Source organism: Uloborus diversus, unplaced genomic scaffold, assembly GCF_026930045.1.
Source record: "Uloborus diversus isolate 005 unplaced genomic scaffold, Udiv.v.3.1 scaffold_605, whole genome shotgun sequence".
NCBI lineage: Eukaryota > Metazoa > Arthropoda > Arachnida > Araneae > Uloboridae > Uloborus > Uloborus diversus.
Window position 1 is genome coordinate 88642 of NW_026558797.1, and position 27731 is coordinate 116372.

At 32.6% G+C, this 27731-nt stretch overlaps 1 protein-coding gene across 1 annotated transcript; it reads right to left on the minus strand.

Moving 5' to 3' along the window:
- Nucleotides 1–231: 231 nt before the first annotated feature.
- Nucleotides 232–27731, minus strand: LOC129233668 (FAS-associated factor 1-like; the record flags this gene model as incomplete). The annotated part of the gene is made up of 12 exons (XM_054867643.1): nt 232–585; nt 4617–4823; nt 6142–6252; nt 12095–12175; nt 13475–13563; nt 14547–14683; nt 15193–15347; nt 18360–18438; nt 23513–23576; nt 24732–24852; nt 26356–26445; nt 27645–27731. Coding segments are annotated over 12 exons (1302 nt in total), but the record flags the coding sequence as incomplete, so codon positions are not given.

Here is a 27731-nt window from a genome sequence, read left to right on the forward strand (position 1 = left end):
GCAGAGTTGGACTGATCTTGGGGTAAAGGAGTCGGAGTAGAAGAGGTTCTGAAATTTCCAGAGTCGATAGTTTTCCCACTGACTTTGCAGCTCTGATAGATACACACATAGCAATAAATCAATCTGCAAAAATGTAACCGTTCCATGGAAAAGGTTTTCGCCGAGCATCTTGCTTGTAAAAGTGACATTGCACTGAAAACAAACAAACTGAAGAGTTTCTGAAATGACAGAATATATTTCCATTTTATTACGTCAGCATTGCACTTTACAACAGATTCAAAAGAAACAGCTATGAAGAATTTTTTATTAAATGATGCATGGTTAATATTTTAAAAAGTAATGCAAACAGTACGCTTTTTTTTTGAACTAATTCATGCAGAATAATAATTTAAACTCGAAGTCAGAATCCGAAGACCTCGGTGGAAGTGAATGCCGTGTCGCAGAGCGGGTATCACAGGTATATATATTTATGTATAACTTAGCTTCTCTCTCAGAGGAGGCGCTTCATCTGGCCTCCAGGGTCAGTGTCTCTTTGGGATATAGTTTCAGTTCTTCTAAAGTCTTGTGCTCTTCTAGGCTGGTGAGCTGCAAGGAGGAAAAACAACATTAGGTTACTGTGCAAGGGTCAGACTAGAGGAAATTTGGGTCTGTTTAAGAACCGTTCACAAAATTGCAACACATTAAGGGGGACCCTTCAAACTTCCGATAGACCATGTCGAACTTTTTACAAACTCATTTTTTAATTATTAACTACTCAAATAAAAAATCTAGCATATATTGTGTAACTAATGGAGGTAAATTATTTTCCAAAAAGTGTTGGCAACCTTAATTTGCATTAGTTTTTTCTCATTCGTTCTTTCCTTCTTGCAACAAGGTTGTGTCAGCAGAATATGCAAACTGTCAGTAGCATTTAAGCTCCCGGCACTTTGCCTCATTCCCTTTCAATTTCAACCCAAGTCAGACTTGGTTGTTTTTTTTCGGCAGCTCAGTTGAGTCTGTCCGTTTTTGCCGATAGCTTCGGCTTACTGTTTTTGACATGAATATCATAGCTCAATATGATTAACGTTTCATACTTTGACTTAGAATGTTGGCTTCAGAAGTCATTTAAAGTATAATGAGCTAATGAATATTGTAAAGAGCGATTCTCAATATTTCGTTTAACACCTCATTGTATATATCATAGCCATCATAAACAAGTTACTTTTAACTTTGGCTCTTCTTGATGTTGCACAGGATAAATATGTTTTTTCAAGAACTATCACACGTCCTGGTTGAGCTTCCACTAAAAGTTAATAAGCTGAGCTCTTTTAAAAGCTCACACTTTAACATATTGATACATTACTTTTGGCTTAGATTTTGAATTTTCACAAAACCTTTTCATATTTCCTTAAAAATGTTTTTCAAATCCATAAAAATAAGACCCTGTGAAAAATCCTGGACAAACCCCTGCTATGAGAGGTTATCAAAAATCCTGTAACATACATATCAATAGTTGCACGACATACCTTATAAAGAAAACAAATATATTCAATTCTCATTTCATTGCATGAGCATGAACAACATAGACTCTGCTTCTATATTATGCAAGTAATTTATGAAGATTTCCTTAGACAAAATTTGAATATTCGTTTTTGATCAGTAATGGACATGCCTCATAAGATACGTTCGTTACAGAGCCAAAGAGTATGATAGAAGAATTGTTTCTGGGAATCTTCAAAATTTAATTGCATTGTGTAGAAGTAAAGCACAGTATTTGAAGAAATGAGTTTTCCAAATATTTGAATAACTGCATTTTGGATTCAATGCTAACAACAGGGAAATGTTGGAATTTTTAGTGGAAACCAAATAAACAAGTTCGTACAACAAAGCTAACATACAATGGATGATGAAAATGAAAGAAAAAAACAAAGAAAAATTTTCAGTTACTGCCCATTAGGGTGTTGGTTCTTCATAACATTCATGCAATGAAACAAGAATCCAACATTTTGTCGGCACCATGCTAAACTAATGACTATGAAAATTGGCACATTTCAGGAGAGCCAAAACAATATTTTTTTTCCAAATGACGCGTTTAGCTATTTTCAATGTCTTAATTTATATAGATAACAGGGCTAGAAAATTTTTAAAAATTTTACATGTCCGAATAAACTTTTACATGCCCAGGTTTTTTTTAAAATTGTATAATAATAAAAGTATTTGAGTTTGTTGTATAGCATTAATCACACAAAAAATAATTTCACAGCTTTATATCTGAATTAAGAATTATTTCAATATACAACACAAAAAAAGTTAAAAAAAAAAAGTACATAATAAGTCATTAAAATTAAAAATACTTAATTTAAAAATTGTAATAATTACATGCCCAGCTGGATATGTAAGGGTAAAAGACTCATGCCCGATCGGAATTTTTACATGCCCCGGGCATGTCGGGCAATATAATTTTCGAGCCCTGATAGATAATTTCAAGAATGAAACTATCTCTTAAAGTATATTCAGTAAATTACCGCCCATTAGCCAGGGCTAAAAAAGAAATACGTGAAATACACCGCCAGCTCAGTCAATTCCAGCCGAGGACTGCAGTTTCGTGCTTATTAGCACTCATCAGCCCGGCATAGGAAAGTGGCTGAGCTGGAGATGGAAAACCTCTTAAGGAAGCCAAGAGTGCGAAACAAACTGGTAGCTAATATAGAATTAGTAGATCAGACGAGTGAACGAAACAATGGTTCGGTTCAACTCGAATATTGAAGGCAAGGCAGGGTATATTCAGTAAATTACCGCCCATTAGCCAGGGCTAAAGCAGAAATAGGTGAAATACACCGCCAGCTCAGTCATTTCCAGCCGAGGACTGCAGTTCCATGCTTGTTAGCACTCATCAGCCCTGCATAGGAAAGTGACTGAGACCTCGGCTGGAAATGACTGAGCTGGTGGTGTATTTCACCTATTTCTGCTTTAGCCCTGGCTAATGGGCGGTAATTTACTGAATATACCCTGCCTTGCGTTCAATCTTCGAGTTGAACCGAACCATTGCTTCGGTCACTCGTCTGGTCTGCTAATTCTATATTAGCTACCAGTTTGTTTCGCACTCTAGGCTTCCTTAAGAGGTTTTCCATCTCCAGCTCAGTCACTTTCCTATGAGCGCTAATAAGCACGAAACTGCAGTCAGGGTTCATACTCTATATGGATGAAAAAATTCCATGACTTTTCCAAGACTTTTTCATGACTTCAATAAAAAATTTCATGACCTTGTTACAGCATTATTTAATATCTAACAGGAATAGCACTATTTAATTTGCCAATTTTTAGAAATGAGCATTAGCAAAAGCTTCTACATGACTACCAGTACTTCATTGATGCACTTACTCGTAATGGGAAAAAATATCAGTGTACACTTAAAAAACTAAACTATTCTTATTTGTCTTCATCATATAAGTTTAAGTAAAGTAAAATTGCAGTAAATGGAATATAATGATGCGTGAATATCTAATATATTTTTTTATAAACAGGCAGAATGATAACCAATGGGAGAAAGGTTAATGAGTCATCACTAAGTTTCAATAAATTTGCTTAAAAAGTTTCTTTTTAGTGTCTACAATGCATTTAATCATCCACATAACTTGACAGTATTTTGGTTTTTTTTTAAGTAAAGCCACATATTTAGTTTGTGTTTCTAATCCAGGTAATTATATAAAAAAACCATTCAGTAGTGAATAAATCTTCCGATTCAAAAGTACTTGTTTTGCTTACTTATTTGCATTTTCAAATGCATATAAATTAACAAATTCAGAAATTTCAGCACATAATGTGTGATTCCCGACATTGATCGTAGCAGTGAGCCGCATGGATTAGTTTCGCGGGCCGTATGTATGGCACTACTGTTTTAGAGTATTAGAATTCCCCTTTTTCTGTATTTTATCACCTGATTAAAGATCTTTATACTAAAGTTATTACGAGTGATGGAAACCAACTCGGACGCAATTGAATTGCGTTTTAAGAGTGGGCGTGGCAAAACCAAGAACTTGCAAGTTTGCTACTACAGAATATAAAACATAAGAAGTGTTGAAAATGATAGTTAATACAAAATGAGTGATGCCCAAGCAGTAAAATCACATCACTAAAAAAGGAGAGTGGTTGTGACAGGAGTGGATGCAATGAGATTTCAAAATTCAGATCTGATTTTTGGATCGTTCAATTTTCCACTTTTAATAACTTTTATGTGCTATACTATTAAATCACTTAAGATTTCTAATGCTCTTTTAGTTACTGTAACTTTCTCTTTGTCAAGGACATTTTTCCATGACTTGAAAAAAATTTCCATGACTTTGAAAGAAAATTTCAATTTTCCGTGACTTTTCCAGGTCTGAAATTCGCTTATTTTTTTTCCATGACTTTCCAGGATTTCCATGACCCGTACGAACCCTGTGCAGTCCTCGGCTGGAAATGACTGAGCTGGCGGTGTATTTCACGTGTCTCTTAAAGTAGTTGTAACCAGTAGGTAGCCCATTTTGAGTACTACGGCAAGCCATCGAATTTGGAAAATGTGATCCGCGATTTTTCACCTTCGTTAGTTTGGCACGGTGCTGACGATCTGGAGTCTTTGTCGCAAAGTGAGTACTCACATCTCTCCTGGGCCACGAGGCGAGCACCTTGTACTCCTCGGGCGGGTACCCTTGGGAGGCGATATAGGTGAGCAGCAAGGAAAGGGGCGTTTCCAGGGAGAAGCTCCGCCCTATCGTGTCCCCGGTTGGCAGGCGAACCCGGATCTGGCTCACAGGCCCATCCCCGGGCTCTGGGGGCAGCTGCTCGGCCAGCGACCTGCGCACAGCCTGGAAATAAAGGAAACACAATAGAGTATACAGGTGAGAACAACCAATAACTTGAATTTGGTTCTGATAACACAGACTGAGATAGAAATTTTTTAATGGGCCTTTTATGGAATAAATAAAATCAAGTGGTCGTCTGGCAGCCAAAATTGGATTGTAATGGGGTCGTTTCCAAAATTTTAAAAGTATTTTTTTCTGAAAGAACATGCTTAAAAACATAGGATCTGACCATTTTTTAAATAATTTCTTTAAGTTTAATATTTTTAAAAAAATACTTAAATCGGTGAGCACACTTTTGTTGCGTGACATCACAAATGATGAAATGCCATTCAATGTTGCCATTCACAGAACAAAATATTTAATTTGCATCTTTACTCACATGGATTGGCAATGATATGGTTGATAGCAAGCGTAGAGCGCAATTTTAATTTGCTGCTTGATTATCATAACATGGAAACGTATTAGAAAGATGCGCCAAATTGCATCATTTGTGACGTCATAAAGACCACGCCCTGTTTGAAAAATCGGACATTTTAAAAAATTAATTAAACAAAAACTGTTGGGAAAATCAAAGTATTTTCTGGGTCCATGTAATTTTTTTTTTGCTCATTCTATCCATTTCAATGACTAAAAGTAGTACTTTTGACTGGAGGAAACCACCCCATTCATTAGGTTTTTAAGTTAAAACCTATGAGATAAGGTAATTGATGTAAATCTAACAGCTTAACTCACATTTTTCCTAAGATTTTGATGAATTATGTACACAATAACTTTCTCCAAAGAAACACTCAGACATGAATTAGACTTACATTATTTACCCCAAAGTATTTCGAGATGTCACAAACACTTGGTAGTCATTTCATTAAGCAAGTATGGCTTGTTTAAGTAAAACAATTGATTTACTAATATCTAAACACTCAATGCATAAGCTAAAAGTTGCTGTTTGTGCTAAATAATGTTTCCTAAACAGAGATACAAAGTAAAACAAGTAATTATGATATAAAGTTTTGACATTTCTGCTTTTTTTAAAAATAATTTCTAGTTTTAGTTCCTAAATTGGAAAATAAAATAAATGAGCCATAAAAAGTGGGGGGGGGGGGGGACAGTTTCCCCCCTTGCCCTCATGAATTGCACTTCCTGCCTGGCATGTTAGTCAACCTCACTTATTTCAGGAATGCTGGCTGATGCAGCGCAATACAGTAATTAAAGAAACTGAGGTAAGCTTAACAAAAAGTGAAAAACAAGTACTATTAAATATTTGGTAAACGAAAACTGAATCCACTGCCAAACGGTTCTGTACTTATGCAGAAAATGTGCTTACATCTTTGAAAGCTTCTTCCTGCTGTCGCATTTCTTCTTCTTTATGCTTTTTTTGTTGCTCTTCCTCCTCCTTCTTTTGCTGCTCTTCAAACTCTTGGCGTCTTGCTTCCTCCTAAAAAAAAAATGCAAATACATGAAGTAGATACAAACATGCACATAAACTAACTGTGTTCAAGGCAAAACATTTACTTTTTTAAAGATAATATGTGAAGAAACAAGATAATCAAAACTTCTAATAACGTGGCAGTCGTGTTTTCGGGTTATTGAAAGTCACTAAATGAACGCTTAAAACTGAAATTTCTGGATTTGAGCTGAAATTTCTTAGATTCTACTCCTGAATATTATTTTGGCAGAAGAGTCTGTGAAAGTTTCCAGTGAAAGTGATTTCCAGCAAAGACGCAGAAATCTGCTTTTTTTAGACTTGTGTATAAAACTATGTCACTATTTGGAAAAAGAAAAAGTTATGAAGTGTATTTTTAGAATTTTGGCAAATGACAGATTATATGTCTCTGGAAAATAAATAAATAAATAATTTGAATTTTGACATCTTGAATTCAAGTTTTTCTCAATTACCAGTGCGCATGTGTGAGTGTGTGCACGTAGGATATGGAAGCAACTGCCCAGGAAGAGTGGATTCCTGTGAACAGCGCTGCTGGTGGAGAACTAGCACCAGGAGGAAGGGTCAATGGTGGTGCCCCTGTCCAAAAATCAGAAGACAGGACATGGACGTCATTCAGTGGTCAAATGAAAACAATTAACAATTTGTGATTGCCCAAAAAATAAATAAATAAATAAATCTTATATAAAAATTTATTTCCCTTCAACTTTTTTCTAGTCCATCGTTGCCACCACATATGAAGTGAAATGGTCAGTATTTTTGTATCTTTAACAAGAATTAATTTTTGTAGTAAGTTACCGCTCTAAGCTAGGGCAAGGCAGAAGTACATAAAATACCCCGCCAGCTCAGTTATTCCAAACAAGGACTGCAGTTTCGTGCTTTTTAGCAGTCATCATGCCTCTAGCTTAGTTACTTTCTATTCCAGACTGATGAGTGCTAAAAAGCGTGAAACTGCAGTCCTCCGATTGGAATAACTGAGCTGGCGGTGTATTTTAAGTAATTAGAATGTCTTTTTTTTTTTCCAAATATTTTATCCTTAATTTCAAAAAATGCACACAAAAATATATTTGATATTGATATTAAACTTTTTTTTTTTAGTGCTTTATTAGATGCATGGAAACAAACAGCTAAAAATGCTTAATACTTTAAAACAATTCTACTTAAAAAATTTATATAATTTTACTGAAATTTAAGCTTGATTAGCCTTTAAAATAATTATCAAGGATGAGATTTTTCCGGCTTTTTCTGTTAGTTTTTAAAACCTTTCCTCCTTTTTTTTGCCCATTTCAAACCTTATTTTTCTCAAAAATCGGAAAAAAATACTATTTTTTAAAATTTTCGGTCATAGATTTCTTTTTTTTCCTCGCAAATCTTCATCTTCCAAGATGTCTGCCAAAAACGCATGCTTTGGAATCTTGCCAACGACGTCAAACACGTGCTGCGCTGAAAGTTGCTTGCCTCGTTTGAGATTTCAATCTTTTTGCATCCTGCAAGTATTTTAATTATTTTTAATGTTGAGTGGTTTTTCACTAGGTGCTACCTTATATCTGCTTATTTTATTCATCAGTTCAATAATATTTTTATTTCTTTAATTTATTTTAGAAAAAATGCAAAAGTCAATCAAAAAATGTGGCTTATCTCCTACAGTCTCGATTTTTTTTGAAACTTGGCATGGTTACTTTTTTTGTGCATTTGAGAAAGTGTAAGAAATATCTATGGTGAATCTCAAATGGTTTATGCTTTACGGTCTGTTAAAAGTTCTGAAATTTCATGATTAAATGAGGCAGCTGCAAGTTGTTCTTTTGATTCTGAAATCGCATTAGGAAGTTTTTAAAAACAAATTTTGGGTTTCAATGCAAGGAAAAAGGTAACTAATATTTCTATGCATATATTTTTCTTTATTTTCAATTCTTACGATGAAAAGTATGTTCTACCACATAAAAATTTTTTGGATTCTCTTTTCTGTTGTAAATTTTTACTTTACAAACAGACTTAATTTCAAAATTTATGTTCTCACTCGTTAAACACAATAAACTCAAATGTTTTTAATGAAAAAAATGATATATCTCTAAAACAAATGAAAAGTTGACACTATTGTATGAAACAGCCAAGATTGACCTCTGGCTCCTCCAACCCTTTGTTCAAGGAATTAGGGGTTAGAAATTGTTGCCTCTTTTTCAAAATTTAGATTTATTTAGGAATAAACGCTCTTGCAAGAAAGAGTACAATGCAGCAAATTGTACAAAATTATTACTTATAACTTATTTTAATGCGTATTACCTTCAAAACTGATAAGTTAGCCATTTTTTGTTGAATTTTTGAATATCATGGCTTCCAGGTTCTTTTTTGATGTGGTTTTGGATATCATCCCTTTTACGATTTTTTTTTTTTTTGATTTCCTCCTTTTTGCTGTCTGACCACTCTCAGCCGAGAATGATACAATTTTGAAATTTTTTACTAATTTAGTGAAGTGAGAGGAAACTACATTAAAGAACTTTGATAAAGTTTGGGGTAAATGTTCTAATCACTGCAATCTTTCATAATCTGAATTGGTCAAATAATATTTTTTCTTTTCTTCAATCCCAAAAATTTGTAATATTTTCCACTTAAACACAAAGAGATGTCCCCCTCCCACTAAAAAATTTGAATTTCGGCTTTTATTTCATCACAATTATTAAGTTTCTATTTGGTTCAAAATAGATAGATTCCATCGAATATTTCATGTGCATTTTTATTGGAGAAAATAGAAAAATAGCGAACCCTCCCATACAATAATTCCACAGGTAGAACAGTTGTTCTTTTCAGAAATATTTTTAAAACCAGCATGCATTAACTATCCAAGGCTTAAATTTTCATGTCCTCCAATATTGGCCATCTACTCATCGGCAGATAAACACAACACAAATTAAAAAAAAAACTTTAACATATCTGATCCTCAAAATCAGACTAACATATATCAAAATTGGTAATTTTCAGGTTACTACTGCACTGTATGTATTGTAGAATCTTACTTCCCATCGAGCCATAACAATATAATGCTATTAAAATTAAAGAAAATCTTTATAATTATTTAAGAGTGTTAAGGAACACAAGTACATATTTTTGGATACACCAAGCAAACATTTTTACGCTCTCGTGCAAAGTACAGTGTAGAACATTTTATCCGGGAACCAGAAAACCGGGAAACCAGAAAACCGGCAACCTTTTGCCGATTTTCCCGCCATTTAAAAAAAAAATATGCATTTTTGGCAATTTTTGAAAAAACAAGCATTTTTTGAAATACCTAAAAGAATATGAGCGGCTTCTTAATAAATACCATATTACTCATCTATAACTCGGGAAAATATTTACAAAAACGAACTTCAAACCCTTACGCCTTGCAAAATTTGCGAAATATTTTCTTGAATTAAAAAGCACACTTGTAAGTCTGGAGTTTTCGATTTTTATTCCAACTGAAAACTAAAGAAATAAATATTGTGGCATTCTAATGCGATATTTCATTGAATGGCTTGTAATTAAAGCCGTTTTGTGCGTAAGTGATTTCGAGAAAGTGCGGGATACACCGAAAACCAGATTCGCGAATTTTCCGGATAGTTGTTCGTGGAATCTAAAAATCGTTAAACGCAAGACTGTAATAAGGTTGCAAAAACTCATAAAACAAATTTCTATTGATATTAACTTAATGCAAAAGCAATAGTTGTCAATAACTATCTTAATCGCAAACTCAAAATCTTTATAAAACATTCCAAAAAAAAAAAAAAATGCGTTCATGAAAACAAATTCTTTCATACGCTAGAAAAAATCGCACATTTACCTTCAAAAACTTGTTTCTTGCCCTTCCCTTCATTTTCTTTCATTTTAAAATATCAAAAAGTGTTTTTTTTTTTTTTTCAAACTGATTGTGAGGGGTCTCAAGTCTTATGAATAACTTAAGAGTTTTTGTGTTTAAATTTTTCTCTCACTAGTTTTTAATATTTTGATATTTATAAGCATTTCTGAACTGTTTTCTTCTTATTCGAATATACATTACAATTTATTATAGTAATTTAAGCTTTATAAACAATAGCGCTTTTACCGATCCAGAAAACCGGGAAATTCAGATATCCGGGATAGCTATGGTCCCGAACTTCCGGATAATTGGTTCTCTACTGTAGTGATAATGTGACTTACATTAGTTTGGCTTTGAGATACATAAATATGGGTATTATAAAATTTCCAATATTAGTGTCCGTATAAATTAGGACAGGTGGTTTTAACCGTCCAAAACTGTCAGAAACTGTCCAAAACTATGCTAAAGCTAAAAGGGTGTAATCAAATCAATTCCTATTTACTGAAATATTCTTGATGCTTAAATACTGATATTAATGAGGCTTAATTAATAAGTATTTGATAATATTTTTCTACAAAAATTTCATTTAAAAATAACTTTTAAAAAATTAAATAACTCCCAATAACTCTATTACATAAAAACTTCTTTATGTAACAGTTGGTAGAGTTATGAAAGGTACTTCACAACACTACCAAGACAACTCATTTCAGTTCCATTTATAACTCAAAGGAATATTATCAAACGTGCCATGTTTAGGCGCAAAAAAATAATCTTATTTTTTTAAAAAAATGATTTGTGCAAATAAGTTTTTCATGATGTTTTAGCAAAAATTATTTTTTAAATCATAGATTAAAGAACAAGAAATTGATGATCAAACACTCTTATTTTAAAACTTGTGTTATTCTTTTTTTTAGTTCATATTTTTACTATAGTATATTCTATAACTAAAAAGATTGTCATTTATTGTATTTAAGTCAATTATTGCACTATATTTTGCACACAAGCATTAATGTCTAAGAATTTGGTTTATGGTAAGGAAAACAAAAGAACTAACTCATGGGTTTAAATTAAAATTTTTATTGAAGAATTTAATTTCTACGTAACTAGATCAAAATCAGATATATATGTACACTTGAATGTTCACATTGAGTAAATATATTAAACAGTCAAAAATACATAAAATAATTTTAACATATTTTGTTCTGTTTTTGATATTTTCTCATAAAGTATCGTTTCTCAAATAACAGTTGGGGACACTTTCGGCTAGTTTTCAACACAAGGGTTTTGAACAGGATGGTAAAAAACTTGCCAACCCTGCTTTCATTTGCACACATGCATAAACATAGGGAAATATGGTTACCATTATCAAAAAGAAAATAAATAAAATTGAACTCATGCACACAAATTGAAATTTTACATTAGGAATTCAACTTCTGTGAAACTAGATTAAAATCAGCTGCATAAATAAGTTGAATGGTCACATAAAATAAATGTTCAAAAAAAAAAAAAAACATTCATACATTTTATTCTGTTTTTGATGTTTTCTCACAAAATACAATATCTCTAAAAATATAGTTTTGGACACTTTCGGACAGTTTTGGATAGGACAGTAAAAACCAGGGTTTTTACCGTAGTGTCCAAAACCTTGCCAACCCTGTTTTAAACATTCATTTATTTTGAATTTGACGAACTTTGACAGAAACTACAGAAATTTTGTAATAGTTGGAGCGCTTGATCTTGTGAATGCAAAAGTTTTTTTTTTTGGATAATCAGTGAAAAAAAAAAATCATTGCATTATTTAAAAGAAATACAGCTAACTGCTGATTATCAAGGAGAGTGTTATCTGCTTTGATGATTATCCAAGGGCCTAAATTCCTTTTATAACCTTTTCCCAATATTTTCTCACAATCCCCATGTTTAATATAACTTTCTACATGAAGGTAAATTGCTTCCCAAGCATTGAAAATATCATTTTACTGCCTTAAACAGAATGCAAAGGATTCTTACTTTTGCCCGATCTGCCAGCAGTGAAGCTTCGTAAGCAGCGTCTTGTTCTCTTTTAACATTTTCTCTGGCTTCCCTTTCTTCCTGCAGAGCAAGCAAAACATTCCACAATCAAACACAATTTTCATGTTTCATCATAAACATTGCAATACTAACACACACATATTAATGAAATAAACACATTTCAGCTGTTACACAAAAAACACATGGCTATATTGTAGCCATTCTTTATAATATAAAGAATCAGAAAAAAAGAAAGAAAAAGAAGCTGTTTAAGATAGATTAAAAACACATTTCAAAAAACACAGAAGAAAGATATTGGGGCGAGGGGGGTTGCAAATCAAAGTAATTGAATCTGATATAAAACATTTACTTTTGCTGGGACAAACCTGACCAGCAGAGTCTTAAAGCTGTGTTTTGGATCTGCACATCCTTCACAATGCTGCCAGGTTAGGTTTGCTCCAACAATAGAATATATCTTTACAAGACATAATCGAGTTTCTATGCCATGCAAATGTTTAGGGATGCATCTTTTTTAAAAAGTACCAACCCTGAAGAACAATACAAATTGAAGTGCTTGAATTTAACAAAGATTCAGTACATTAGTTTTAAATATAGTAAAAAAGAAAGAAAAGTAAGTTTGTGGAACATGATGTATTCTAACAATTAGTAGTTAACACGTAAAAGGCACCCCCCCCCCCCACCTAGATAAATGTTTTACCAATGGCATTTACAGAGAAAGAGTTGGGCACTTAAAGCATATTTCTTTCCAGAAATTTCCCAGAGCATTTAGTTGAAATTTTATCAAAATAAATACATAACCAGTTTTGAAATGAATAAAATAGAAAACAAAGAAAAAGTAGACAAGGATACAATTTATAAACATTATGGAATATCAACTTCAAAAAGAATAAAAAGCTCTTTCAGTTTGAAACAAAGATTTCCTTAATGTTAAATCTTAGCATAAGAAATGATCAGTTTCAAAATTAAAAAAGGGAAAGAAAGAAAAAAAGAGGGGGGAGGGGGAGACGACACTATTTGATTTTTTTGCCAAAAAAGGACTTTAGGAAAAAATAAAGAATAATGCATAAATAATTACAAAATTTAATTAAAAGTTCAGCATTTGGAAGGGTCTTTCGTACACAAACTTCTTAATTAAAACTGCACAACCTTTTTTCATTCTTTGTAACCTTCAAAGAGTAATGCTCGTGCTTCATAAGCTATGATTGGCTATTAAGGATTCAACTTAAGGAGAGTTAAATTTAAAAAAATAATTCACCACACAATATATTAAGCATGAAAATTCTGGTGAAACAAAAGTTTTGCAAAAGTAAATAAAGTGTTTTTTCAATTTATTTTTTTTAAGCAAGAGAAATATATTACCTCTTCCCAGATTTCTGACTGCATTTCACTATTGAAGACTTCGACTGCATGAATCAGACGTGTCATCAAATCATCTAAACCGACGTTGCCTTTGGGGAGAGAAAATTGTGCTACGTCAATAGTCAACACATGATGGATAAAAAAATTCACATAATATCAGATTAAATAAATATAAATTGTAATTTGTGCTAAACTATGGGAAAGAAAACTTAATGCATCAAAAACATATTGCATCACAGTAAATGTGTTAGGAATCGAGATGAGAGAAATAAGAGGAAAAAGCTGAAATTTCATATTAGGAAATGGTACAGGAAAACCGTCGATCTTGCCGGGTAGAAGGGTAGTCTAATTACAAAACGAAACACACCCTGGTGAATGAAGTTTTAATTTTACTTTTAAAATAAGTTTTCAAACTTTTTTTTTAATACATGTATCAACAACAGTAATTAATTTTTATACAATTTAAAACAGGGAAGAAAAAGAGGAAATGAGAAAGGTAACAAATCTATGAAACAAAACAAATTTGAAAAAAAAAAAAAAAAAGCATACCAATGAAAAGAACAGATAATAAGTAGCGAGAATAAATTAACATTTTAGGGAGTAGAAAGAAAGGGGCACTTATACCATGATAATTGATCGGGATTTCGTTTTTAGGAGAAAAGTGCATAAACAATCAGAAGGGAGAAATCTGCCAAATCAAAGATTTCTTCTTGAAAGAAACTGATTGCAAGTCTAATTTATTAAGACCAAATAAGTAATACACGACAATGCATTACTACTGAAGCTTGTAATGCGAAGAGCATTTTATAAGTCTCTCTTCATGAATTTCCAGTTTTTAGACCAAATTAACAGCTAATAAAATTCTTCAACAATTCCAGATCCTCCCTGTACTGCAAGATCCCTCAATACAGTGGAAAAGAAACAGTGTGATGAAATTGGAGGAAGGATATTTTCTTGTTAAGGAATTATTTTCCTTTTTAAATGTAGTTTCTAGCCCCAAAATAAGAGTCCATACAGAAGTTGTATCATAAAATACTGCACAAAAGCTTTGAAAGTCTCTGTAACAACTCACCAGGTATTACCGTCAAGACTTCTGGTGTGGATCTGACTTTGGTGATGATGACTAATGCTGGTAAGTTATTTAGAGCTATGCTCCTCACCGTATTTGCCGCAGCCATTCCCAGATTTTGAGAGAGGATGGCTAACAAACTGCAAAGGGATGAAAGAATTTAACTAAATTAGTTACAAAAGAAATTATTTCACCAACAGAAGATATGTTGAATATGCATTTTTTCAAATTTAGATTATTACAGAAGCAGAATTGCTAGTATTGCGTTTTATTTAGGGAGCAACATTTCCATCTTTTTTTAGTTTGAGAGCAGCATACACACACAAAAGTTAAATATTATTTGTTACAATTAACTATTTGTAACAGATTGTTAATCTCTGATGTATTACTTTTTGCATACAAATTAAATTATACACCTTTGTGTAAAACTGACCAATGATAAAATCAACACAACCCTTGCTCAACACTGAAAGTTTGAAAGCATTTCTATTCTCAAAAAAAAGAAGGGATAAACCTGCAAAAAGGGAACACAAAATCGACCTTTACGCAAAAGAACTCTAGCTCTGAAGCTGTAAAATGTTTCTGACTGATTTTATCATTTATCAATCACATGGACATCATGAAACCAAAGTGACATTGGCATACTCACAATGTTTTGTTGGACTCGCAGGTTAAGTCCCATGCCCAGGTGACAAAGTTCAACGTCAGGTAAGAAGCCGCTGTGTCTGAGCAGAGAAGCTGTGTGCAGAACACATTCGTCAAGACACTTGCGTCATGGTGGAGGTAGATGGCCAGTGGGCGCCTCTGAGGACACGATGGATATGTTTAGGTCATTTTCACGAAAGTAGTACAAATTATTTCACATTTTTGAATTTTGTTTTCCAATTTCAATAATAACCATCAATTAATTGTACTCTTTTTAAACTTAAATTCTTATTGATTCTTGATTTACAAATGTGTAATGAAAGTATCAACAGCATAAGTCATTCATAAAAGTGGCAAATAGCAGAAAGACCGCCAAGCCTTCAAAAAAAAAAAAAAAATCTATCAGCATCTTCTTTAAAAAAAGTTACAGAACAAGTGTAAAATGAAACTATGATTCTTAAACTCACTAATATGTTTTTCGTTTCTTAATCAGTTATTCATTCAGTAAGTTACCGCCCTATAGCCAGGGCTAAGGCAGAAGACATTACATACATGAAATACACCGCCAGCTCAGTCAATTTCAGTCAAGGACTGCATCGGCTGGAATTAACTGAGCTGGCGGTGTATTTCTGTTATTCATTGTTTTAGCATTTACCATAAATTTCACACTTCAGTGCAACTGTATTGAAATCCAGTTGCAGCGCACTAATTTCTCTCAATACAACAAAATTTTAAAAAAGAATTAGTTTTTAATTAGCATTTTTGTTTGGTCCTGAAAACACGTTTTAAATTATTTAAGTATTTCAGAATTTTTTATAATGCTAAAGGTAGTTCTAGGTTTTAGAGACTTCAATTGCTGAATTACTGAGATGTTACTTTATTTAATGGCAAAGAGTACATTGAAAGATTTTACGTTTTTAAAAACCAACTGAAGAAGTTTAACGCTTAAAACCATGATCATTTTGAGAACAGCTATTGGGAACCAATCGTGTGTTTAGAACTTAAAATTAGCTTTTATTCCTTACATTTTGAATTACAAAAGCATCCATTTCTATGAGCTTTATTTCAGAGATTAACTTGCAAGATAACTTTTCAAATAACTGTCTTAAAAAAAGAAAAAAAAAAGAAGACCGAAAGAAAACATTTTTTTTCTTTAAAGTTAGCAAGAAATATTGCAAATCATTTCCTTCCAGTCAATTATATGTTTGTATTGAAATGACTAAAATCAGAAAAATTTAAATGAAAACCACAAGTCAGGGTTCATACTCCATTTGGATGAAAAAATTCCATGACTTTTCCAAGACTTTTTCATTACTTCAATGAAAAATTTTCATGACCTCGTTACACACTATTTAATCTCAAACTTGCTATTTTTTGGAAATGAGTATTAACAAAATGTTTGCGTGACTGCCACAGCCTCATTACAAGCACTTACTCGTAATGGACAAAATGTAAGTGTACACTTAAAATACTAAACTATTCTTATTTGTCTTCAACATATAAATTTAAATAAAGTAAAAAATAAAAATGCAGTGAAACGAATATGATGATGCTTAAATGTCTGATATTTGTTTTATAAACAGGCAGAATGATAATGAATAGGACAAAGGTTGAATGAGTCATCAACTACGTTTCAAAATTTGTTTCAAAAGTTGCCTTTTAGTATCCAACAGTGCATTTAATCATTCACGTAACTTGACAGTATTTTGGTTCTTTAAAGTAAAGGCATATAGTTTAGTTTTTTATGTTTCTAAACCAGATCTTTTTTGATAGAACCATTCAGTAATGAATCAATCTTCCGATTCAAAAGTATACTTGTTTTGCTTACTTATTTGCACATTTTCAAATGCGTGTAAATTGATAGATTCACAAATTCCAGAACATGTTTGATTCCTGACATTGAACATAGCAGTGGGTCGCATAATTAGTTTTGCAGGCCGTATGTTGGGCACTACTGTTTTAGAGTATTAGAATTTTTCTTTTTTCTGTATTCTTTCGTCTGACTAAAGATCTTTATTTTCTAAAACCTTCAACAAATTAAGATAAACTCTGATAAATTTAATAATAAAGTTCTTACTCGGATGCAATTGAACTGCTTTTTAAGTCATGTCCAAGCAGTAAAATCACGTCGCAAAAAAAGGCAAGCAGCTGCGAAAGAAGTGGATGCAATGAGATTTCAAAATTCAGATTTGATTTTGGGATTGTTCAATTTTCCACTTTTAATAGCTTTTATGTGCTATACTGTTAAATCACTCAAGATTTTTAATGCTACTTTAGTTACTGTTACTTTCTCTTTGTCCAGGACATTTTTCCATGACTTGAGATAAATTTCCATGACTTTCAATGAAAATTTCAATTTTCCATGACTTTTCCAGGTCTGAAATTCGCTTATTTTTTTTCCATGACTTTCCAGGATTTCCATGACCCGTACAAACCCTGACAAGTACGCTTTTGAGTTTAGAGAAAACAGCGTTTTCTTTTATGCAGAAGAATAAGAAAAGCAGTCTATTGACATTAGCATACATTTTAAAACTTTGTTCTGAAATTTAACAGAGAAACTTATTGCCAATTTGTGTACCATGATTTTGTATCCAAATCGGAGATAGTCGGTCGAGGAAGCACTAGTTCACTTGACATGGAATAAGCAAGATATGGTATCAATGCGAGCTTTTGAGCGTCTGGCAGCAACTTTCGACCATGGGATGTGTCTGACAGTATTTTTTATTAACTATTGACAATGTTCTGTAAAACATACGTAAAAATAAGTTCAATTTTTTTTTTTTTTGCACATTCAACCTCTTGTACCTGTAAATAGACCCATGGCCCAAGCCAGCAGGCATGCATTTGTTCAAAGTGCATCCTAACTCTACTCTATCCCATACAATTAGTTACTCAAAAAATAAATAAAAAGGTCTGGCAGCCCTAGGCTCTCCGAATATCAAGTTTTAGTCAAAAGGATCATCTGATACCTGAATATATTCTCTGAAACTCAAATGCATACTTTGAAATGTATGTTCCAAGACAGAAACATTTCACGTGTCTACAAACATGTTTACAGTGTGTCTTAAAATTCTTTAAAAACAAAAGCATAGGAGTGCCCTTTCGAAATTCACTTATTACTCAACATATTGACAACAAAACCACTAGCCTTCTTGAGAAACTTAAATTTACCTCTTTTGCTGGCTTGTGACAGGAAGCTTGGAGAGCTTCTGCTAGTGTGCCTTGAAAAGGGGGATGACAAGAACTGTACCTGGAGAAAAAACTATACTTAGTGCCTTTTGCCAGCAGACAAATTATGCACTTGGACATAGCATTATAAGTTCTTAAACAAATATTTTAAATACAAAGATTTGTAGAAGATTTAAAAATCTGATTGGGTACATAATATTGAAATAGTGTTGTAAATGCTTAGAACTGAATCTTTAATATCAAAATTGAACGGAAAAGGCCAAATATAAATAAATAAATAAAAAAAAGTGTGATTAAGATTGAACACAAAAGTTAGAACTATAATAATTGACACCTATGCAGTATTTCTTTAAAATGTTTAATTATAAGGAACTGAACACCAGAGTCTAATTTGAAAAGTGTTAATGAATGATGAGACTCATTCATTTGAGGCAATCAACGAATACCTTCACAGTTTTGTCAACAATGCAAGGTTTAAGCTGAGTTCAAAAGCTCTTCAGCAAAAATTAGGAAAAAAAGCTTTTGCAAAATGTTAAAATGTTGATGATTAAAGAATATGTTTACAAATCTATCTGCCTCTATGTGTTTCATCTCCAGTTGAAGGTGTAATCCTTAATTCAAACAAAACATCTTTAAAGAAAGCAGCTAATATTTTTTTCAATTTTGAAATAAAACATTTAGAATTGTATTTAGCAATGAGAGAACACAAGTTTGATTTTTAAAACATCAATAATGCATTTATTCTGGGGATATAATACCCATTTAGACAAAGTACCGTTGAAGTTTAGTAGTTTAAACATGTTAGCTAAAATTTATTATAAGATTAAGTTTACTATTGTCATACTTGCTTCCTCTCTCGAATCGTGCATCGTTTTTGTTTATTTTTTTCTTTTTTCTCTTGTGCAAAAAAGCAGAAATGCCTTGATTCATTTTTGTAATTTAAATAGCATTTTGCAAAAATTGTAACCGCAGTGGAAACCCTGCGAGAATAATATTAACACTTCTTGAAAGAACAATTTGTAACAACAAAATGAGACAGAAATTTCCACATTATGAACTCTACTAACTGTAGAATGAATGATAAATTATATGATACTAAAATATTATATCACATATTTGTCCTTTTTCAATGAAATGATTTTTAATAAATACACCTAAGCTGCAGCAGATAAAACTAGTATGTTAAGGCTATCACGAAACTTTCTTCTATATCTTTCTTATAATTCTGATTCCTCCCCATGGTTGACGAGGAAGAAATATTCCCAACAAAAACAAAATTACACATACAAAAACTTGACGACAATAATCAAAGCAAAGAGCGAAAATTGAAAGTTTTTCTAAAAGACTTGCTTGAATTAATTACAAATATTTTATTTGTTAACGAACATAAGATGGCAACAGTTAAAAATCATTTTGAGATAATATTTCCGATCATTTCCATACAATTAAAATCACTAGAAATACACAGACGACAGTTTATTGCAATTTATCTTTCTTATTGTTGCATTAATATAGCTATTTTTGTTCCCCTCCCCCCCCCCCCCCCAAAAAAAAAATCAGCACCTCTTGGAGCGATTGGTGCCAAAATTGAACCAACGCCTATTTACATACTCTTAAAACACTCATGCAATATGCATCATTCTTCTTTCGCTTTGAAAGTGAATCGACACATAGCTTTCGACTATTATAAAACGTGAAATGAAAGGCATGCTTGTATGGATCACATTTAATTAAAAAAATTACTATTTCCTCTGTATCAAAAGATGAGAAAAACAGAATTTCTATCAATAAGTTTCAAAGAGATTTTAAAATATACTTCAATCAGCAAAAATAATCTTCTTCAGAGGAATCTAGAGTTGCCCTGCATGAGTATTGAAAGTGTGGAGGATTATCCTCAGGTGTAACGTAATCCAAACAAGATTATGCTTTGAAAACTTTTAAATAGTAAATTTTTTTTTCATCTTTTAATGTCAAAAAAAAAAAAAAAAAAAGCTAAATTATGCCATTACAAGTATTTTTTACAATATTCTTCAAATCATTTTTAATATTTAGTATACTTTCAATCAAAAGTGTTTTTTTTTTTTTTTATGAACTCTGAAACTGAGGTTTTTGCAAAATTCTTTTCCAAAGTGAACAACTTTATAGCGATTAACTATTGATATAAATCAATTTTTATCCTTTGACAGCCCAGTATAAATTATTCTGAAATGTTTTTGGGCTTTTTTAAACTTAAAAAGGATTTAAAGCAATAGGAAACTTGTATTTTCTGCAAAACACACTTTATTTTTTTATTTCAAACAACCAAAAACACCCTTCTATGTTTTTCTACATAGCAAGAGAATGGTTTGAATATGCTATAAAAAAAATTCATGCAGCTCATAGTAGGTACTCCGGAGATATAACTTATTTAATCTTTCAAATGAAAAATCATACAAACTGACTTTAGATAAAAAGTAGCAACATCCAACTATTCACAGAATACTTTCTGTCGTTCACACTGAAAGAGAAAAGTACAGCAGAACCCCTCCTAATGGACACCCCTCTTATGCGGACAATATTTAATTCCCTAGTTCCAATGCAAATAACATTATTAAACCCCAGGGTTTAAGCTGGGTTCAAAAGTTCTTTAGCATAAAAGCTAAAATTGATGGGAAAATGTTAGCAAAATGCTAAAATGTTACACATTCTCATATATTTATATATGCCTCAGTGTGTTTCATCTCCAGTTGAAAATAAAATTCATATTTCATTTGTGACATCTTTGAAGAAATAAGTACAACAGCTATTTTTTTTAAAACATAAAATAAAGAAAGAAAACACGATTGGTGTTTAGAACGTTGCAGTCTCCTCCTCCTAATAAAGCAGTTATTGGGGGGACATAATGCTGGATGAGACTAATAGTTATTGAACTTAATTGTAGTTTAAACATCTTAGCTAAGATTTAAAAAAGATTAAGTTGATTATCGCCATGCACGCTTCCTCTCTAGGATCATACATTTCTTCTTTATTTAAAAAAAATAATTTATTTTTTATTTGAGCAAAAAAGAGAAAATGCATTGCTTAATTTTCGCAATTTAGATAGTGTTTTCGCATTTTGCGAAAAATGCGACCGTAGCGGAAACCCTGTTAAACCCCTGTCCTGCAGAGACCTCTCTATTGTAGACAAAAAAATTTGTCCCATTAGTGTCCGCATTAGAGGGATTTTACTGTATTAGCTTGAAATTGATACCAAATGCAGCTTAATTGGTTGAAAAATAAAGAAATTAGAGAGATTTTCTAAAGTCATGCCAAAATGGTGACTCCAAAAAAGATCAAAAATCGAATTTTTGAAAAAAAATCTCCATAGCGTAATTTTCATTCAAAAAATCTAAAAAAAAATAATTTGAGCTCATCTCATAGATATCTATTTGTAAAAAAATAATGGATAAAATCTGAGACATGACTGTCTGAGACAACACGGCCGACTATTTATTTTAGGCAATTTTTGACGTAGAATGATCCCTCTGCGAATGAATCACTTGAAAATTTACCTCTTGAGGTTTGTTCAATTACTCAGAGTCACATTCGAGGGGGGGACATAGAAGGAAGGTGTCCTCCCTCCATTTTTAGCTTAACTGTTCCCACTTTTTAGTTTCAATACATTATTAATTTAAACAACTCTCAAGTTCAAACCTGTTTGTGTTGCCCAAACTCATGTCCATATTATCATTATCCTCCACTTTTTAAAATTTATTATTATTTTTTTTTTGATCTAAATAACTGTCAAGTGGAAAACAATATGAAAAGGCATTTCTCTACCTATTATTTCAATAATTACCAACGGAACACACAACCATGCCCCCCCTTAACCCGCTCATATGATAATTCCTTAATAATTTTCGTTCGAAAATATGTTGTTCAATTATAAAGAGATATCTCGATAATCGAAAATTCAGCACCAAACATTAAATTACAACCCATCAGAATAAAGCACACAAGAAACAATCATTTGATTTTAAAACAATTCTAAATCCATCAATTCCAAGAGCGATGACGCACCACATATGCAGGGGCGTGCAAAGAAATTTCGGGACTCGTCACAAATGACTTTGAGGGGGCCCCTCCATATTGTTTACCCCTACATCCCTAATATATTTCACCTCTCATTTTAAAAATCTTGGAGCCCCCTTCAGGCTCGGGTTAACAGGTGTCCCTTTTCTCCCCTTTGCCCTGTGCACACCCCTGCACGTAGGAAGTTCTATTCCAAGAGCACTACCCTGAAAAGAGATCAAATCTCCTGAAAATTACAATCCCAGTTTGCATCTTAACTCCCATCCCCCTTCCTGGCTGTCACCCCCCTGCGAATGAATTACACAAGAACTAAGCTACTTGCTTTATTAGGAAATAAATAAATATTTTTGTGCGAAGAAGTAACAGGAAATAACCAACATTTGTAGCACAAATATACAGATTACTGCAGACACGTGTTACAGGTTTCAATACCCAATGGTGTAGTCGAAGGTGGACGTATGGGGGAAGAGGTCCTCTCAGGTTTTAACTAAAGTATTCCTCCTTTTAACATGAAATATAATTTTAGTTTTAATGCTCCTCAAGTTAGAAACGTATTAGCGTCCCCCAATCTTTGCTTCCACCACCAGGACACACAACTCATATCACCCATAGACTCGTCCATGTGTTCATTCGCTAACACCTTTCTCCCAAAAACATATCATTGGGCTACCAAAACGTCCCAAAGAATCATTTGATAACCAGGCATACAGCAGCATACATACAATTAATTACAACACTATTCGAATGCAAAAACAACACACAAACTTCTACAACAAATAACTAAAGAAATGTCCCATTGCTCTACCCCCCTTGGAAGAATTCGAGCCAAAAACCAATGGGCACAAGTCCACATAGGGGCACATGTGTACCAAATTTCGTTCGATTTCAAGCGGTAGTTTTTGCTGCAGAGCGGCCACAAAAAACTGGTCACACTTACGTGAGGAACACAGACAGACATTTTCCAAAAATGGTCGAAATGGACTCAGCACACCTCAAAACATTCAAATCCATTGAAATTCGAAAATTTGTATGAATCCAATACAAGAAAGTAAAAAGTAAAATATTTTTTAAATAAAAACAGTTACCTGTTGGTGAATTCTTTTTCGAAATGACTGATGGCGACTGATTCATCTTCCACTTCATCAGGCACTGGAAAAATCATAGGCAAAATTTTTTTCAGAAAGTTATTAACATTCAGTAAGTTAAATTAGAAAAAGAAAAATCTTTCATCAGCTTAAAGTTTTTCTGTGCAGCAAGGTTAAATAATTCTCAAAAAAAGTGATATATATATATATAAACATCTATAGAACAATTAACAAACAAGGTTACAACACAGATAAATGACAGCGATGAAGCCAGTACTCTTCAGCAGTGGAAACTTCATCCTATGGTCAAAAAAACAAAAATTTTAATACTAAAACTAAGAATAGGATGTCAAATTCCGAAAAAGTCAACATTCAGGATTACATTGGGCAAAAGCAACACACACATATATATATATATATATATTTTCTTTTCGAGCATACAATCTTGCAGTCCAGTACAAAAATGAAGAATTCCCAGGAAGGGGGAACGTCTTGAAAAAAAGAAGAACTGCGGGCATTTCAGAGTGCAGATCAGATGAGCCTGAAAGGCCATGTCTTGCCAGCAGGACATAGGAAGAGATACCTTTAGCTCTAGGTAAGTCTCAGGCAAGATTTGCCAAGACTTTTTTTCCCTACTGGAGTTTGTGCGGTGTTTACGATTTTTTTCTTGAGGGAAAGTTTGATGTTTCGCAGGTTATGCAGGAGGAGTCAAGAGAGAAGCCGCATTTGTAAGATTGTCCGCATTTTCACTACCCATAAGTCACAATGGCTAGGAATCCACTGTAGAGTGATCTCCTTACCGGAAGTTAGGAGAGCATTGATAATATTTGCTCACTCAAATTCAATGGCAGTAGGAAGCAGTTTGTATGATGAAATAGTCTAGATTGCAGTCTGACATTTAATGAAAAACATTAAGAACAAATATAATTTTATTTTTAAGAATAAATATAAGACATTTTGAAAAAATGTTGATTATTTGTAATTACAGTAAAACCCCTTCTAACGGACACCCCTCTTATGAGAACAATTTTTAATTCCCCGATTCCAAGGCAAATAATATTATTAAACCCCTTGCCTGCAGACACCCCTCTATTGCAGACACAAACGTTTGCCCGATTAGTGTCCGCATTAAAGGGGTTTTACTGTAATTGAAAACATAACTCCACTCTCCTATTATTCACATTCTTAAGTAAATGACATTCATCAGGTGATAACTTACTTAGGTGTTGCATTTTACGTGAAGAGGAACTGGCTTGGAACATGTCGTCGTCCACACCAAAACATTCTGCTGCATCCTCAAACTCATTCTCACTTTCGCTAGACGTCAGATCCACCACAAGCTGATGGGAGGAGAAAAATTATCTTAAATATATCACCTATTATTATTTCTAATATGTCCCTTATTCTTTAAAAAACTTGGTCATGAGTCGAAAATTGTTAGAGAAAGTGCCGGGAACTATGACCAAGATTAATTAGTCAACATTCAATCTCAGGGAATTGCTTTAACAAATTTTGGATGTTCAATAAAGCTTGTTATATAGAGAGGATTCATTGTAAAATTAAAAGCAGAGATTAAAACTAAGGGCAAGATGGCAGAAATACTGCCCGAATTTCTCAGTTCCACTCTTTGAAAATTGTCCTGGAAGAAGATTCACTTAAGCCAATACCGATGAATGCATGACGTTACTTGCAGTGATGCAATGTTGTGCTATTTCAGGGCCAAACTAATTAAATTTTGGCAAGTTGTGTACTTTCCATGCCATAAAAGTAAGCAACACACTGACTGCATAATTGGTGAATGTGAGAATGCACAAAAGGTTGAAACAGTGAAATAATACTGTGACTTTTTCTCCGCTAAAGTACCAAGATCCTTTCTATACATTACGCTTGGAGAGAAGTCTCCCTTCAACTAAGTTCAAATTTTTGTCCTCGAAAAGGGAACATATTGCTGTCTGTGATAAAAATGAGCTGACAGAGGTAAAATCTGCTTTGCGCCAGAGAACTCACTCCTATTTGAACTTTAAACAAATGTACATACCTGCCAACTTGTATGGTTTGGCCTTACAAATTACGGTTTGAGTATTAATTGTACAATTGTAAGTTTCTACTGGGATTGTACGATTTCGTGTGAAATTGCTCCAAAACCTCAAACTGTTAAACCTTAATTTAGAACTCAATCATCTGAATCAATTAGGAGTGCCCCCCATCTAGACAATCAAGATTTCAGATACTTGGATTGTTACGAAAAAGCGGTTTACTTTGGTGATTAATCACTGCCCATTGGGAGAAAAAATCTTTTTTTAACGGAGTTTTCAAATAATCAAATGAAATGGCAAGGCAGACGTAGACAGAATCTTTATTCTGGGAATAGCAGTTTGTTTTAGTGTCATTCTATTTTATTATTATTACTATTTTTTGTCTGAAATTTTGAAATTGATTCGAGTAATTGGAGTTTTACTGTAAGTTTCTCATTTTAAGGTTTTCTACAGGAGGTTGTAAAGTTTTCTAAATAGACATGTTGGCAGGTATGACTGTATATTTTTTACTTATCATGTATGGTCATGTGAAATCATTTCAAGCAGTCAACATGCTCTGCCTGACTGTTTTACTGGCTTTGTGGTTGGGCAGCAGTCACTAAATGCAAGTTTTTGACTTGAATGATCATTAGTAAAGAAATTTAATCAATAAATTTTTGAATATTTAACTACAATAAGCTACTCAAAAGTCATTTATGTATAATGTATTATTATGTTGCATAAAATAAAAGTAAATATTATGAGTCATATGTATGTCATTAAACTTCTGATTTATACAAAACACTCAAAACGGAAAGGAAACTTTACCTGTGTTTTTTTAGGCTTGGGTGTCGTTTCTTCTCGACTGAGAATGAGCTCCAGAGATTGACTGGGTAGATCTAAAGCGGCAAGTTTTGTCTAAAAATAAAAACATACACTAAAAAATAATAATAATAATAAATCACTTTGACAAAGTTTACTTTCAACACATAATTACTGAATTTTCTTTGAAGTTCACTGTTAGTTTGATAGATTTTTTTTCTAGTTACTGAATTATGATCTTATGTATCAGTATTTTTTTCACACATAGAAGTAAACGATAATTGTTGACAACGAGTGGCAATGATAACAGAAACCTAACAGTTAACTACTTAAGTGAATTCGGTACAGTCCTGGGAAAAAAAGGAAATTTCTAAAATGCATAGTAAAAGCTAGGGGAGTTCCTAATTTTTTTTTAAATCAATGAATTACAACCTCAAATATTCAGCATTGAAAAAAACATCATAACTCCAAATCAATTTTAGTAGAAATTCTCTTTTTGCACATGTTCTACTCTTGCTCTGAGGCAACGATATAATCAATAAAATTATATTGCATTCACATAATTTTCTAATGATTTTTGTTACAATAGTTTATCAAAATGAGGCCCTGTTTTAAGGGCATTAGCATGAGCAAATGTATAAGATGATGCATCGATTAAATTCAGAAAAAAAAAAAAAAAAAAAAAAAAAAACTGATAAGTACACTGTATTACTCCTGCTAAATTCAATGTTTTTTTTTCTAACTCAAAAGAATAGATGTGTTTACTCGTGCATACCCATTCAAATACACTACCTGTTGAATAACCATATTTTAATGCCTTTAAAATACATTATTTAAGATATTGGCATTTTCAAATGTTTTTGTTAGTGATATTCAAAATCTGAAGAAATGCTGTATTGTTTTATAAAAATGATGTTCACAATAACTGCAATAAAAATAAAAACACTGAGGTTGTAGAATTCTTCAACAATAATAATTTCACTTTTCAGCAAAAAAAAAGGGCAATGAAAAGCTTTTTTTGGAATAGTGTTGAAAATTTTTGGAGGTGTTTGAACTCAAAAAACCCACTCCTTAATTACGACCCTGATTAGCATACAAGCATAAATTTTAATCCTGATTTACAAATCAGCCAACAAAAATAAAAAAGCAGATTTGTAATCCAATAAAAACTCATTTGAATTTTGAAATAGAGAGATTTTCAAGATAAGTATGCATGAGTGCATTATATATGATTATCATTAATTATTATACTTCACAGATAAAAATGAGCAAATGAAATAGGAAAATACACTCACATTTTCATCTTTGAGAGATTCTGGCCAACCTACCCACCTCTGGAATCTGACTGGAATATTTGTGACGTCACGTAAGCCTAATTTCAC